A 16,884-nucleotide genomic window follows, 5' to 3' on the forward strand; every position below is an offset into this window, starting at 1 on the left:
TATCCCACTATCAAGTCGCCACCAGGAATAGTGCTGCTGAGGGTGGGGAAATAAGCATGAGGCGATGAGTCACGTACTTGAACCACTGCAATACACTGTAGGTACACCCATAGTGCTGTAAGGGAGGAAATTTGAGGATTTTAACCCAAGGATAATGGGTCAAAGGTCCCAATGAAAGGAACTGTTCTGTCCTTGAGGGGTTTGACACCAAGTGTTCTGGCATGCAATGAGTATTTATTTATTTGCACTCTTGGTTTGAACCTAACTGTGATGAAGAGGATCAAAGGGGTCAGGCTGTGAATCACTTGCAGAGTACCCAGCCAGCAATGAACACTGGCAGGTTAATTGTCTGAAAAGGCAGGGCAATAGGTTAGAGTTTTAAACTTTATTTATTAGTGTCACAAGTAGGCTTACATTAACACTGCAATGAAGTTACTGTGAAATTCCCCTAGTCGCTATAGTCTGGCGCCTGTTCAGGTCAGTACACCTAACCAACATATCTTTCAGACTGTGGGAGGAAACTGGAGCACCCAGAGAAAACCTACACAGACACAGGGAGTATGTGAAAACTCCATACAGACAGTGACCCAATCGAACCCAGGTCCCTGGCACTGTGAGACAGCAGTGCCAATCATTGGGCCACTGTGCCACCTTGTTTTTATTTGCCAGAAAAAGTTGCTAAGAGTACACTATAAGGCAATATTAGTGGGACTAGTCTCTCCTTCATGGAAGGTTAACTCAGTGGCCAACGATTGAACCCAGTCCAAGAATATACCAGACTGCATAACATCAAGATGCCCACAATTAAATTGCAGTTCTCCACTGCTGGGAACCTTGTCAAAAGCTGCCAGATCAAACATTTTGCTCCTACCTTCTGCCTGCTGTTTGCTGTGGTACCGTTTAATGGATTCTCCTCGAGTTACTGCCATTGTACAAATCAAACACTTTAACAGCTCTTCCTCCTCAACACCAAACTGACCCTGTTGATGTTAACAATCGGCATCAGCATTAGAATTTCTGTAGTCAGTTACTGCTGGTATGTACCATCATTCTCACTACTAAATACATAACGGCAAAACCTTTAATATCCAATGTGCAATGGCAATGGCTGGTGCCAGTTATTCAAAAAAAATACCCATCAACAGAGTGTCCCATTTACCAATGAAATACAGTACATGAATTAGTAAGTAAGTACTCAGGAAATTTACTTTTAATATTACGTTAAAACATAAACTTGAGTATAAAATAACAATACACTTGTATGGGTTCTGGATACCACAATCACTTCCAGTTGGTAAAGTAATGATTTATATTAAGGGGAACACAGAAATTTCAGTTGGTAGAGAATTCTGGCTGATATTATGCCAGATAACACACAGTTTACCATACATTTTATAAATATACTAAAATTCTTGCATATATCTGGCATCCCCGGTTAACTTGAATAACAAAGTTAATACCATCAACATGTACTAATTCGTTACACATGCACATTTTTACTGATCACCCAACTACCCCCATATGCCAATATCAACTGAACACTCTTGTCCCATTGCATCCCCCTTATCAACTTCCTTTGAAAAATAACCATTTACTGAGTTTTAAAAATAGATTTTAATTGCCTCTTCTATTTACTTTTTATTAATTTTGAGTTTTCCTAATCCTGATGGATAATGCCTATTTTTGTAACTCTAAATGGCTGGCCTCCCAACCTTGCTGCTTCAAACATTATTTTGCCTTTTTTCCCCCCAGGAAATTGGCCCAAGGGCACAATAGGGGAGTATGAGGTAGAGGGGTACAAGGGGAGGATATTATAACATCCTCCTAGCAAGCTCATGATACCAAATAAACCTGTTGGACTTTAACTTAGTGTTGAGACTTCTTATTGTGCTCCTATTATGGTAATGGCTCGACTTTAAAATACTTTAACTATTTCAGAATCACTACAGTGCAGGAGGTGAGCACTTAGGCCATTGGGCCTGCACCGACTCGCTGACAGAGCATGTTACTCAGGCCCACTCTCTTACCCTATTCCCATAACCCCAAATATTTACCCCGCTAATCCCCCAAAATTACACATTCTGGGATGCCAAGGGAAAATTTTGTATGGCCAATCCATCTAACCGGCGCATCTTTCAGAATGTGGGATTTGGGAGTAAACCCAAGCAGAATGTGCAATTCCGCACGGACAGTCTCTCAAGGCCAGAACTGAGGCTCGATCCCTCTCGCTGTGAGGCAGTAGTACCAACAACTATCACCTGTTTTCATTTCTCATTTTTAGAATTTCTCCCCCCACCCTCTTTCACAAGTATTGGAACTTCCGAGATCTCTGTTCTCTTTCAAATGCCCGTTTCCCATCGCTCCACCCTCGAAGGTCTTACCTTCACCTGCCCAGACCACAAGCTCAGGAATTTCTTCTTTGCCCTTTAACATGTCCTTTAAACCCCATTATTCCTAATTTCTCTTGTAGCTTGGTTTCAAATTTTGTTTGCTAACACATTGGTGAAATGTCGGAATGTTTTGCTACCTTAAAGAGCGCTTTATAAATGCAAATTGTTCTGGGTGTGTTGGCAAGAAGGTTGTTCTGTTACACAAGATAATGCTGTGGAATTAGCTGTCAAATAGATCAAGACCAGTTGTGTATGATAACAGACACAAAAGCCTCAGTGGCTCACTGCCATTCCTTCTAATGGAGGTGCTGAAGGAACTTGACCTTCTAAATCCATGTGCCCCTCCCGATCCATCACTTTGGTAAAAAGGTCACTGTACTTTTGTTGTGCATTTCTGATCTTTGTTGCATTTGCCGTGGCGCCAGTAAAGAGCGAGTGTAAATCCATTAGACTGAATGCATCAATACACTGTAGACTACTTCTGTACAACTAACTAGATAAAGACCATGTAAACACTGCAGTTAAAGGAGGAGATGGAGAAGTCATGTTGCAAGGAGAACAGTGGAAGACATTTGCAATTTAAATGCCAAATCTGCAGAAACGGGCACAGATTTTATCCTATGCTTGGCTGGATTAAAAAGTAGCAAGTTTGTTAAAAAAAGATGTAAAACAAAGTTAAAAATTTATTAGTCACAAGTAACGCTTACATTAACACTGCAAAGAAGTTACTGTGAAATTCCCCTAGGTGCCACACTGTGGCGCCTGTTTGAGCCAATGCATCTAACCAGCACGCCTCTCAGAATGTGGGAGGAAACTGAAGCACCCGGAGGAAATCCATGCAGACACAGGGAGATCATGCAAACTCCACACACACCCAAGCCATGAATCAAACCCATGTCCCTGGTGCTGTAGGCAGCGGTGCTAACCTCTATGCTCCTGTGCTGTCCCTTTTAACCACTATCGGAAAATTGATCATTGGTTTGCTATCAGATCACCATATATTTATATTTTGTTCAGCAGTGTATGAAGAAATATTGATCAAAACCATAATTCTCCACTGACAACTGATTCAGGGAACCCTAATCAACAGCCTGAACAAAGTGTGAAAATTATTTTAAAAAAGGCACACTAGACATGTACAAGGGCTTGCGCCAGGTGAGCAGTGATTTCTGTCAATACTGACATGCTGGGAAAATATCTGTTGATAAAATTTATTTATTTTTTGGTCAGGTTTTTGTTTTTCTCCAGACAGGCCAATTAATGATAGTTTAGAAGGGAATTGGACTTTGAGGAACGGGAGGCTGGATAAGATGAAATATCTGGGATGAGCCATAGAGCCGTGGACCAGGTAGTCACTGCCTCGTCTCCCCTTGTTGCTACCAGGGTGTCCTGTGCAAGCTCACTCTTCATGATGACGTGGTGAGGGGGTTGTGGAGCACACAGTGGACGTCAACAAATCTAGACATCCACTTGGCGGTGTGGGTAGGTGGCGGGGAGGGGCGGGAATTTGTCTGGAACGATACAAGTATCACAAGTGTCGTTTCAGAGTTGTTTGCCAATACCAGCCCTAGTGACAGTATTGTTCACATTGTGAGTCTGCTCAGCAAGATGCGCTGAATGTGGTCACAACCTATGAAAATAGGAGAAATTTTGATTTCAATGCAGAAAGCAGATAACCTGCCCATTTTTGTAAAATTAGTCACACTTCATATAAGAGCTATGCTGCAGAGATAGAAACACTTCACATGCTTCAGTGTTGCTCTGTATTTTCATTTTTATATCTCCAGACTTGTTACGTGTGCGAACAGTTAATGAGTTAACTGCAAATCATTGTCCTTGCACATGGCGGGAAATTCACCCCTTTTGTTTTGGCTGAATTAGAACATAGAAAAACTACAGCACAATACAGGCCCTTTGGCCCACAAAGTTGTGCCGAACACGTCCCTAATTACTTATTGAATGGACACTTACCGCTGCAGCTTTGAGCCATCCTTTTGACTGATCAGTCACTTTAAGGATTCCAGTGTCTTGAGGTTCATAAATGATATTGCCCAGTGACAGGACTCCTGCCAGTATTGTCATCAGGTCAACCTGCTCCTGTGAACAAAAACAAAAGATAAAATAGATTGTTTTAAAAACAGTACCAGCACTCTGCCATCAAAAACCAAGATAATGCTAAATGGTGATTAGTTCTACTACATAGAAAATAGAAGCAGGAATAGGCCGTTCAGCCCTTCGAGCTGCTCTCCCATTCAATATAAATTGTCCATGATCCCCCATCTCAATGCCATACTCCAGGGTTTTCCTCTTTCCCTTGGTGCCTTTAGAATCGAGAAACCTATTTATTAACCTCCTAAATACACTGTGATTTGACCTCCACAGGCTTTTGTGGTAGAGAATTCCACAGGTTCAGCACCCTCTGAGTGAAGAGATTTCTCCTCATCTCAGAACTAAATGGTCTACTCTGTAACCGGAGACTATGACCCCCTTGTTCGAGACCCTGTACCCTCCATCCCCCAGTCAGCGGAGAATTATACTGTCATCCAGTCATGTCAGGAGAATTTTATCCATTTCAATGAGATCCCCCTCACTCTTCGAAATTCCAGTGAATACAGGCGCAGTTGACCCAAATTCTCCTCATACGACAATCATACCATCCTCGGAATCAGTCTGGTGAACCTTTACTGCACTCCCCTCTATGACAAATATATCCTATCTTAGGTAAGGAGACCCAAACTGGACATAATACTCCAGGTGTGGCCTCAGCAAGTGCACTGGCATTGACTTCAATATGCTGTGTAAAATAAAGCACAGCAACAGTTATTTTTCTGAAGTGGTCTATTTTAAACGCCCTTTCTCCTGCCAGAATGAAAAGAAACATCAGATTTCAGTCAGTCAATCTTCAGTTTAATAAACATTAAACAAACGCCAGCTTCCAGGTCAATCTGCTGCTTTCAGAAATGGTGGAAATAGGAAAAGGCAATTTGGGCCAACAATCCAGTGCCTTTGTCAAATAATCAAACATTTGGTCCCATTTCAATTTGTTCCCTCTTTCTCCACAAAGCAACAAGATGTCTTTTGGATAAATGATTTAATAGGTTTTATAGCTGCAAACAGAAATCACAATGGTCTTCAACTGATGTGGACTTGTTGGGGAGAGGAGAGCATTTGATTCACTTCCCCTTTCCTTTGCTCTTCTTACAAAGATACTCTTCAAAATGAAATCATTTGTTTTGAGCATTTGTCCCATTATGGGTTAGCGGGCTTCAATAACCAGATTTTAACAGCTTGTGGATATTACATCGAGTACACCAAACAGAATATACGAAAAGCATTACTGCCCTGTGTCAATAAATTTCACTTCTTGTCATCCAAAAAATCATAACTCAAAATACCTGCTCATTTCATCCTCTTGAAACAAAATAAACATTCCTGCTCTTTAATGTTTTATTTTGAATCACTTAATTCGAATTTTATCTTGTATGTGTAGCAGAGCACCAGCCAACCCAGTTATTTTGTTGTTTTACATCCAGGAGATCATCCTTTGGATTGTTCTCAGAAGTCATAAATTTAGGGGAAATGGTAGGAAGTTGAGGGGATTCTCTGGGAATTCTATGCACTGAGAGGCTGGTGTGCATTTGGAACTCCGCCTGAAAGGATTAGAAAGACAGAGGCAATCTCATTTTTAGAAGTTACCGGGGAAAGTACCTGAAGTGCCATAACCTGCAAGGTACCGGACAAAGGATGGAAAGTGGGATTAGGTTCAATGGCTTTTTATCGACCATCAGATACGATGGGCCAAATGGCCTCCTTCTGTGCTGTGAATTTGTATTTCTATTTGAGGTGTACAGGATTATATAACAGATTTAAATATAGAAAAGTTTTTCCCATTAGCTGATGGTAAAAAGATGACTGGACAGAAATTTCAAGATTTAGGTAAGAAATACAGAGGGAAGCAAGGAAGAATGATTTATGCAACAAGAGTTAATGACTGCCTTTAATGAGGTAGGGTTTTAAAAGAAAATTAGATGGGAACTTTATGACAAACTTACAGAGATATGGAAATAGAATGGCAGAATAGACTGACTTGCTGTACAAAAAGACAGCTTGGACTAGATGGTTGAATGGCCTCCTTCTGTGCCATTATGATTTGATGACATTCACCAGATACGTAGGTTATTTTCAACATAGCCTCTGCTCATCTCTCCTAACATCGTTCATGAATTGCCATTCATTTTTCTGTAAAGCAGCTGAACAAAATGCCGTGTTAAGAAGTTGCCCCTTAGTGTCCAGAGATGTGTAGGTTAGAGGGATTAGTGGGTATAATACGTAGGGATATGGGGGTAGGGCCTGGGTGGGATTGTGTTTGGTGCAGACTTGATGGGCCGAAGGGCCTCTTTCTGCACTGTAGGGTTCTGTGGTTCTATGATTCTACGGTTAACACATTGGATAAATAGAAATTTCTATTGGGTAGACAAAAAAAACATGAAAACACGTCAAAATATAGACTAAAAAGCATCACAATGGCCAAAATGTTCCGACCGTTCACGCCAGTGGGATTTTCCAATTCTGCTGCAGTGAATGGAGATTTGGCTTGTCGCCAAATTGTCCATCTTCGCTGCAGTGGGAGCATGGTATGAACAGATGGGAAAACTGCGGTCCATATTTGGAATTTAGATAGACTCAACTCCTTTGGTCCCAAAACATGCACATTTCAATAACTAAGCATCGGTTCTGAAGTTTTTGAAAATGCAGCTGATTATTTACCTGCTCCAGAAAGCCAACCATATCCAGGGCATTGCAGACTTCCTGATATTTCACATTCCACTGCTGCACAGTTTCATCAGTACCATAGTTGTGATTTAAATACCTAGAAAGGTTTAGGTTGAGGAGGGACAGAAAGAAAAACTGCAGATCATTTCCATATTGCACCTTGTGCTATTCACACATCAGTTCAAATGAAAGAGCATGATAAAACTTTTCAATGTACTTTGAACCAAAGAATGGTGCATTTTACAGCAACGAGAACAAGAAACAATGCAGTAATGCATCCCTGGGGAAAGAGGAGCAAACAAAATAAAATATAGACTTCAGGAGCTATTGAAAAGGATTTGTATCATTATCTTCCTAATAAACAAAGTGGAATACACGAAAGAAAGAAATGTTTGGACACTTCAACTGAATCAGAGTTATTTTGAATCTTTATTTTGAAAGACAATTTAGCCCAAATGCAAGGGACACGAGTATGTGGGTCCAATCCATTGCCAAATCTTAAAGAAATTCTTCTGAGATTAATCAAAGAAGAATAGTGAAATGATTGACTTATCACATTAAGAAAGAACTGACGACCCCTTAATGACCAACTTAAGTCTTTTTGAGTGCAATTAATTCTGTATTCAAAAGGCAGAGGCTTATGTTTGCAATGATAATTTCTTGGCATTTCTTCATGGATGAAGATTTTTCGGGAAAGTTGTATTAGTCATTGAAAAATGTAAAGACACCAGGCTCTTAAAAACAGCTTAACTGTTTACAGTTCCATGAAATATTGATTGAGGGAGGCTTATTGGTCTTCTTTCAGGATACCAGGAAGGAAACATTTCACAGGTTCTAGTCTTGACTGTGACATTACCCTTTTACAACATGGAAGTCCCAACCTATCAGTGCCTATTCTCATACTATGCAGCCACACCAAGGGGTGATTCATATTCCACTGTGAAGTTAGCTGCAACAACATTTCAACACTATTATTTTTATGGTAAATCAAAGTCACAAGAACTGACTACATATTGTGGCATCTAAAAACAGGCAAGAGAAACTGGCCCTGATAACATCTGCATGTTTGGAAGGGAGCAAGACAAAGGGTTTGTGGTCAGGATGGAAGCTTCTTTTGCACCTATAACTGGCCTCTTCCTGGCTGGATGACTGCTAATTGGCCATCTGCCATTTAATTGGATATGCAGAGATGGCAGGGACATGACTGAGCGGACCCTTGCAGTTTTCGTTCCATCTTTGTCATGTGAAGTCCAGTCCCATGTATGTTACACCATATGCAGACCTGTTACTTGCATCAATTTTAATGCCTGATGGGTTAATGAGGTTTTGGTTATCACTATCCTGCATGGCATCATGGAGCTTTAACAACCCGCACTTCAAATCATTGAAACCACTTCCCTAAAAGTGAAGGAACATAGTTTCCTTCAAGGACACATGCTGCAGGTAACAACTTCTGCAATAAACTCAATAGTACTAATCTGCTCAAATAAAGTGCGGCAACCTAACAAGTTCTCTGTTTGCAACTTCCCAACAATTTTACCCACACTGTAGGATCTCTTTCAGACTCAGATTCCAATTCCTTCAACACTGACCATTTCTTTGAACCTTATCTCATAGAATCCCTACAGGGCAGAAGGAAGCCATTCATCCCATTGAGTTTGCACTGACAGCAATCCCACCCAGGCCCTATTTCCATAACCCCTCATTTACCCCGCACATTCCCCTGGCCTTAAGGTTAATGTGGCATTACGTGGCAATCCACCTAACCCACACATCTTTGAACAGTTTGCAGAAATCAGAGCACTTAGAGGAAACCCACGCAAACACAAGTACAGTCACGCGAGGCTGGAATTGAACCTGGGTATCTGGTACTGTGAGGCAGCAGAGCTAATCATTGCCCCCAAAATGTATTGATATTTCAAAATATTAACAAGGGAATTGTAAACAACTACGGAAAAAAATCAAAATTACTACCTTAACTAGAATGGGATGTGCGCATTTGAGAATTCTATTAGAATAATAACCTACACTTTGACAGTAGGAACCAAGTCAAGTCAACATGTGAGGAATTTCTGGAATGAATATTACCTGTAGAACTTGGGGTCTAAAAGACCGTAGACTTCCTGGTCAGTAGCGGATATTCCAGCAAACATATAGTAGAAAATATGGAAGTTTCTCTCGCCTTCATCCTGGTGTACAACCCGAGATTTTTCCAAAAGGTATTCATTGATTTTAGCACCTTTCACTGTTTAAAAATGAAGCTACAAGTTACACATATTATATTCAGTTCATTGGATGGAGTCAGTGTTACTATCTAATCTTAAATCTGGCTTTTATGAGAACACTGGCCAGATTTTCCTCAATTTAACTCATCTGTTAGGTAGTGACTCAAGAAGGAAACAACTTAAATAAAATGTACGGAATAAAAATAAAGAACTACAGAATGGTCATAATAAGTAGGGGCCATGAGATGTTATCCATTTTGGGGGCATCTGTTGCATGAATACTCATCAGCAAATTATTGAGTGGTAATCTGGATAAAACTATACAACATACCACCAGAACACTGGGATATTCATTAACACTTAGTGGCAAGAACCCTAGACTCCAACTAGGTTAGCTGATCAGTCATTGGTACTGTAGGCAATGTCTGGCTCAGGTGTTTATACAGGTTTGCCTCAGGGAGATAAAGTCTCTTTAGTAGATTCATTTTCAAGATTTGGTCGACTTTCTTGCCAATCCCCAGTTAACATGAGAAAGTGGGCTTTCTTCTTGAACCTATTAGTGAGTGGCTTACTCAGCCATTTCTGCAGGCACATAGGAACAGAAGGTGGTCATCCGCACCCATCAGATCTACTCCGCCATTCAATGGGGTCACGACTGACTTGATATAATCCTCAACTCCACTTTCCTGCCTTATCCCCATAACCCTCGATTCCCTTACTGATTAAAGATTTGTCTATCTCAGCCTTATACAGACTTAATCATGCTGCCTGTGAAATAATTCCACAGATTCACTATCCTCAAAGACAGTTGCTTCTTATCTGTGTTTAATGGGCAACTCCTTATTTCTGAGATTATGCTCTCTGTCCTAGACTTTCCCACAAGGGGAAACAACGTCTCAGCATCTACCCTGTCAAGCCCCCTCAGAATCTGATAATGTCTCAATAAGGTCACCTCTCATTCTTCTAAATTCTAGTGAGTGCAAGTCCAACCTAATCAATCTCGCCTTATAAGAATATCCCTCCATACCTGTGATCAACCAAGTAAACCTCTGGACTGCCCCCATTGCCAAGATATCTTTCGTTTGATAAGGAACCAAAATTGTTCACAGTAAAATGTGGTTGAACTAGTGCCTTTTATAGTTTTAGCAAGACTTCCCTATTTTTATACTCCATTCTTTTTATTAAAGGCCAACATCCCTTTTAAAATAAAGGCCAACATTTCAATGGTTTTCCCCACTACCTGAATTTGTATGCTAGCTTTTTGTACATTATGCACGTGGCCTCCCAAATCCTTTGAGCTGCAGCTTTCTGTAGTTTTTCTCCATTTAAATAATATTCAGTTCCATTATCCTTCCTACTAAAATGCATAGCTTCACATTTTCCTACATTATATTCCTTCTGCCCAAGTGTTTTGCTCTCTCACCAGCCTGTCTATAGTCCTTTATAGACTTTGTGCCATCCTCACCATTGTTTTCCTACCTATTTTTGTCTCATCTGTAAACTTGGCAATAGTACATTCACTCCCTCATCTAAGTCATTAATATATATTGTAAATAATTGTTAAGGATCAACTATTTTGGATCTGAGTGCAGAATAAGAACTGAACATCTGAAAAATGGAAACAAAAAAAAGAAAATGTTGGAACTACTCAGCATTTTCTGTTTTTATTTCATATTTCCATCATCTGCTGTACTTTGCTTTTATATCGTAGAATCCTGACAGTGCAGAATGAGGCCATTCAGCCCATCGAGTCTGCACAGACAACAATCCCACCCAGGCTCTATCCTTGTAATCCCATGTATTTACCCTGTTAATTCCCTGACACCAAGAGACAGTTTAGCATGGCCAATCAACCTGACCCACACATCTTGGACTATGGGAGGAAACTGGAGCACCCAGAGGACGCTCATGCAGGCAGAGGAAGCCGTGCAAACTCCACACAGACAGTTACCCAAGGCTGGAACTGAACCCAGGTGTCTGTGCTATGAGGCAAGAGTGCTAACCACTGTGCCACTCATCACATCCCCATAACTGGGGATGTGATCCAGCAACCAAAAATAGAAAAAGAATTAGAAAGGAATGCACTGCAACCAAGTATCAATTGTTATCTGTAGATCTGATGTATGGGAGATACATTTACCTGCAGTATTGTGGAATCTCAGTTGAATATATTTCCCAAATCTACTGCTGTTATCATTCATTACAGTCTGGGCATTTCCAAATGCTTCCAGAAGTGGATTCACCTGCAATAAGAAAAATTTTTTTTTATAAATTAAAACCTTAAATATTAAATACAAAAGGGGCTCAAGACCAATCATTGACTTCCTTCCCCCACCTATAGAAACAGTTAGACAGAAGATAATAATGGACTCTCATTGCATACAAGAGCTAATCCAGATATAGTGATGGGCAACAAAGTGAGAGATGTTGACCACGCCACGGAATAGTTTGGGAAGGTCCATTTTTGTAGAAATTGAGGGTTATATTGCTATCCACTGGCAATGCCATCCTCACTTTGTTCTGTGGCTGCAGATCCAGTTCAAAGAGATGGCACAATTCTGCGACCACTTACTTGGTGAAGTGCAACCACTATTAACACAGGCCCTGTTTGCATTGCCAGTAGCAAAGAGGTCTTGTCTGCGCACCCCAGGTGGGCAGGACCACCTCCAGAGTCATGTTTCTCCCTGTGATTAGCTTCCTCTCTTTACTAGCTCTGGTCCAACTCCTTCACGCTGTAGCCCAGAGGGTACTACAACTATAGCCCCCATGACTTGGAACAGGTTCTCTGTTCAGGTCTTTCAAAGTCACACCATTTATTCCAAAGGTCCAGCACTGCTCCCTTCTGACCATCAATTCATAGAATTGTAGATTCCCTACAGTGCAGGATGTCATCATTCGGCCCATCGAGATTGCACCGACCACAATCCCACCCAGGCCCTATTCCCATAACCCCACATATTTATCCTGCTAGCTCCCCTGATACTAGGATCAATTAATTCTTCCAATAACACAAAGCTCTGTATTTTCACTAACTTTGCAGCAGCAAAACTAGTCAAAAGCACCACAACTGAAATGGCTCTCTCTATAAATAGTGCTACTGGGTGGGCCCCTCATGGTGTGCTGACATCAGGAAAAATGGCTGTTGGCTTTTAATTGAAGAAATACTATTGTCTATGAAAAAGGAAGAAAATAAAATGATAATCTGATGACATTTGATGGAGGACTAAAAATCCTAATGCAATCTTCATGCCATGAAGCAAATGTAGGCCTGGGGTTGGAAGTCTAGAGTTTGAAGTTTGCTGTTAAAGGCAGTGTGACTAATCGGCACATGACAGAAGATGAATGTTACATGTAATAACCACAACCAAATTAACAGATTTTCTTTCCTCCAATGTAAAAGTTGGAGAACATTTTGATAACCACAGAATATTACAATCATACAGCACAGTAGAAGGCCATTCTGCTGATCTTAACTTTATCCAACTTGCCGTTGAAAGTTACTTTGAAACCACCATCCTTTCAGGTAAAGCATTCCAGATAATAACAATGTGCTGCATAATCTTTTTCCCCCTCATGTGACCTCAGATTCCATTGGCAATTACCTTCCATGTGTCCCCTCTGGTCAACTCCAGTTCTACCCTTAACCAGTCCTACTGGTCATGTGTCCCTTGTGTTCACTGTCCTTTATCATTGGAAAGAGCAACGCTCAAAAAAATCTACCCTCAACAATACCTGCTGTAAGGAGAACATCCCAGATTTCCCAATCCCACCGCATAAGTGGGACTATTCTGGAAAATTTTCTCCACATCCTCTCCAAGGCCTTGACCACCTTTTCATTCACACAGCTATTGCCCTCTTAATATCACAATCTTCATTTTATTAACAAATTTATTATCTGGTGCTTTATCAAACACTTTTTGAAAATCTACATACACATCAGTTGTAGTATTACCATCAATCCCCTATTTATTAAAGAACTCAATCAAGTTAGTCATGCATTACTTCCCTTTGACAAATCCACGCTGGCTGTTACACATAACCCCTATTTCTCCAAGTCCTAATTCATTTTTCCTGCCAAGTTTTCTTACCTGGTGTGCAGTGACCAGATTAACCCATTTCCTCTACTTTTCTTCAGATATTACATTTAGCTCCCTCATCTAAATCATTAATATACATTGTGAATAGCCAAGGTATTGGCACCAATCCCTGAGGTACCCTACGAATGACTGCCTACCATTCATAAAATTACCAGTTTATTCCTACTCTATTTCCTGTCTGCCAACCAGTTTTCTATTCATCTCAATACATCATCCCCAATCCCATGCACTTTAAATTTTACACATTAATCTCTTGTGTGGGACTTTGTTGAAAGCCTCCTGAAAGTCCAAATAAACCACACCCACTGACACACTCCCTTCCCTCCCCTGCCTGACATCCCTTCAACTCCACTAGTTACATAAAATCATAGAATCCCTACAGTGCAGAGGCAGCCATTTGGCCCATCGAGTCTACACCGACAAAAATCCCACCCAGACCCTATCCCATATTTACTCTGCTAATCCCCTAATGCTAAGGGGCAATTTATCCGCACATCTTTGGAGGTGTACACCCTTACAAATCCAGTACATTCAATTTCCCTTTCACAAATCTGTCTGATTCTACCACTGTTTTCCAAGTGCTCTGTTATAAAATCTTTGACAATGGACTCTAGAATTTTCCCAACTACCAACGTCAGGCTGAGTAGTCTATAATTCCCTGTTTCCGTTCTACCTCCCTTTAGCTATCCTCCAATTTGTAGGAACTGTTTCAGAGTCTATAGAATCTTGGGAGATGAGCACCAACGCACCTACTACATATAGGGTCACTTCCTTAAGTGCTCATGGATGTAGATCATCAGGTTTTGGAGATTTATCAGCCTTCAATCCCAATTTCCCCAACACCATTTCTCCACTTGTACTAATTTCTTTCAGATCCCCCCCTCTCACTAAACTCTGTGTTCCCTAACATTTCTGGTATGTTATCTGTGTCCTCCTGTATGGAGGAGGGAACCAATGTATTTAGTTCATTAGCTATTTCTTTGTCTCATATTATAAATTCCTCTGTTTCTGACTGTGAGGGATCGATATTTGTCATAATCTTTTTCTCTTCACAGTCAGTTTTTAAGTTCCCCACAAGCTTACTCTCTTATTTCCCTTCTTAATCAATCCCTTGGTCCAATTTGCTGAGTTCTAAACTGTTCCCAATTGTCAGGCTTGCTGTTTTCTCTGAGCCAATTTGTATGCCGCTTTCATGGATCTAACACTATATTTCTGCTACGATATTGTGATTAATTTGATTGGCCTAATCTACATGCAGGTTAAAGTCACTCATAATTACTGATGTGCCTTTATCGCATGCACATCTAATTTCCTGTTTAATGCCATTCCCAGCAGCAACACTGGAGTTTGGAGATCTACAAATAATCCCCACTAACATTTTTAGCCCTTTGGTGTTTCTCAGCTCTCCCCAAACAGATGCCACATGGTTGGAGCCAATATCTTTCCTCGCTATTGTGTTAATTTCCTCTTTAACCAGCAATGCAACTCCACTGCCTTTTCCTTTCTGTCCGTCCTTCCTAAACACGGAATACCCCTGAATGTTTAATTCCATTCCATTCGAGCCATGTCTTCACAATCGCAGCTACATCATATCTGTTTGCATCGTGGTGAGTAGCACTGCTGCCTCACAGTGCTGAGGACCCAGGTTCAATTCCTGGTTTGGGTCATTGTCTGTGTGGAGTATGCATGTTCTCCCCATGTCTGCCCTCTGGATGCTCCAGATTCCTCCCATAGTCTGAGAGATGTGTTGGTTAGGCGATTTGGCTTGAACAGGTGCTGGTATGAGGTGACTAGGGGAATTTCACAGCAACCTCATTGCAGTATTAATGTGAGCCTTACTTGTGACTACTAAATAAGATCATCCACTTTATTGTGAACATTCTATATGTTAAAGCACAAAGCTTCAAGGCTCATCTTTTTGATATTTCCTTTTCCCATTCCCACTATTTTTCACTGAGGCCCTGTTTGATTCTGGCCTTCTACCTAACCCCCTTCTCATTCCTCTTTCTCTATTTTGTTTATGTCCTTGTGTTGTAGGGCAATATCATGGATCGTGTCTTTTATATTTTAATTTATATGTCCGTTCATACTTAATTTCAGTATAATACACGCAAGGCTACATAGAGCAAGCCCAGAGAGCCAGACCTCACCAGAGGGAAGGAAAGGGTTAATGCAGACAGCTAGAGGCCTGTTTTGCCAACAGATAATGATTAACTCATGCTATCAACTTCTGATGTGCAGGAGATTGCTTGAATTATCACAACAATGGGAGAACCGGCATCAAGACAGCCAGGCTCCATATAGTCTATGGAACTCATTTCTTTCCCAACCAAATAAACAAAACCAAATTAATTTGGGGGCGGGTATAGTCTTCCATAATCTAGCAGAGGAGAATAACAATTAACACATCAGCGCAAATTGGTTGAGTAAATACAACACTGACATTATCATCAGATAAATGGAACTGCCCAAGAAACTGATTGTTCAGTACAACTTTGTTAATCAGTCTACATAACAAAATTAAAAGAACTATTTTGATCCAACTCGAGGAATTAATATGCTAATGTAAACCTTTGTGACTAAAAACCTGTATCAACCTACCAGGTTTAAGTCCAACCGATTTATTTGATAGTAAACTCACTAGCTTTCGAGGTTTCCCTCTTCTTCAGGTGAATGGAGAGTTCTGGCCTCAGAACTCTCCATTCTTGCTGAAGCCAGAACTCTCCATTCACCTGAAGAAGTGGGAAACCTCAAAAGCTAGTGAGTTTACTATCAAATAAATCGGTTGGACTTAAACCTGGTGTTGTCAGACTTTTTACTGTGTTTACCCCAGTCCAACACCGGCATATCCACATCAATCTACCAGGGGCAGAGGGGACTCACGGGCAACCGGAGGTTTCAGAGTTGAGTGCAGCTCTCCCTCATGCATGTGGAATAAAAGCTTTTCTTGAAGTTTGACACAGTCTCCAGGGCTCAACTCATTTTATTTCCCTCCTACACCTTGATTCCCTCTCTTCTGACTCCTTTCATCCCCCTGGCATTTTAGTTTAAACTCTCTCCAACCACTCTAGCAAATACCCTAACTGCAGTAAATTTTATTTTTAAAATCTGGGGCATTTTTCTTGTTGAATAGAGAAATTTCATATTCCACAAATATAAAAATTAATTTTCCAGGATCAAAGTAACTGTCGGCTGCTGTTACGACACTGTGTCTTTAAGAAAAAATGGAAATTCACGTCAATTTTTTAAAAGGATTTCCATGTGCAAGGACTTCAATAATGCACTCGTAGAGGAGAGATGAATTACAGATAGCAACATTAGACGTTGGACAGAGCATTTTCAGGCTCCCAAAGTTGCCAATTTCACAAATTCTGCTGGTTTCGCAGTTATTGTAATTGA

The 16,884-nt window shown here is 40.7% G+C and overlaps 1 protein-coding gene across 1 annotated transcript in view; it reads right to left on the reverse strand.

Moving 5' to 3' along the window:
- LOC145357271 (myosin-IIIb) overlaps positions 1-16,884 on the reverse strand; it is a 148,178-nt gene that overhangs the window by 71,773 nt on the left and 59,521 nt on the right. The window contains exons 5-9 of the mRNA XM_080210522.1: positions 11,529-11,631; positions 9,252-9,408; positions 7,158-7,260; positions 4,362-4,487; positions 872-980 (exon numbers count right to left, since the gene is read on the reverse strand). Of these exons, the coding sequence (XP_080066648.1) occupies positions 872-980; positions 4,362-4,487; positions 7,158-7,260; positions 9,252-9,408; positions 11,529-11,631 (598 nt within the window). The remainder of the gene's footprint in view (positions 1-871; positions 981-4,361; positions 4,488-7,157; positions 7,261-9,251; positions 9,409-11,528; positions 11,632-16,884) is intronic.

Source organism: Carcharhinus amblyrhynchos, chromosome 1, assembly GCF_965287045.1.
Source record: "Carcharhinus amblyrhynchos chromosome 1, sCarAmb.v2.hapA, whole genome shotgun sequence".
Classification (NCBI taxonomy): Eukaryota; Metazoa; Chordata; class Chondrichthyes; order Carcharhiniformes; family Carcharhinidae; genus Carcharhinus; species Carcharhinus amblyrhynchos.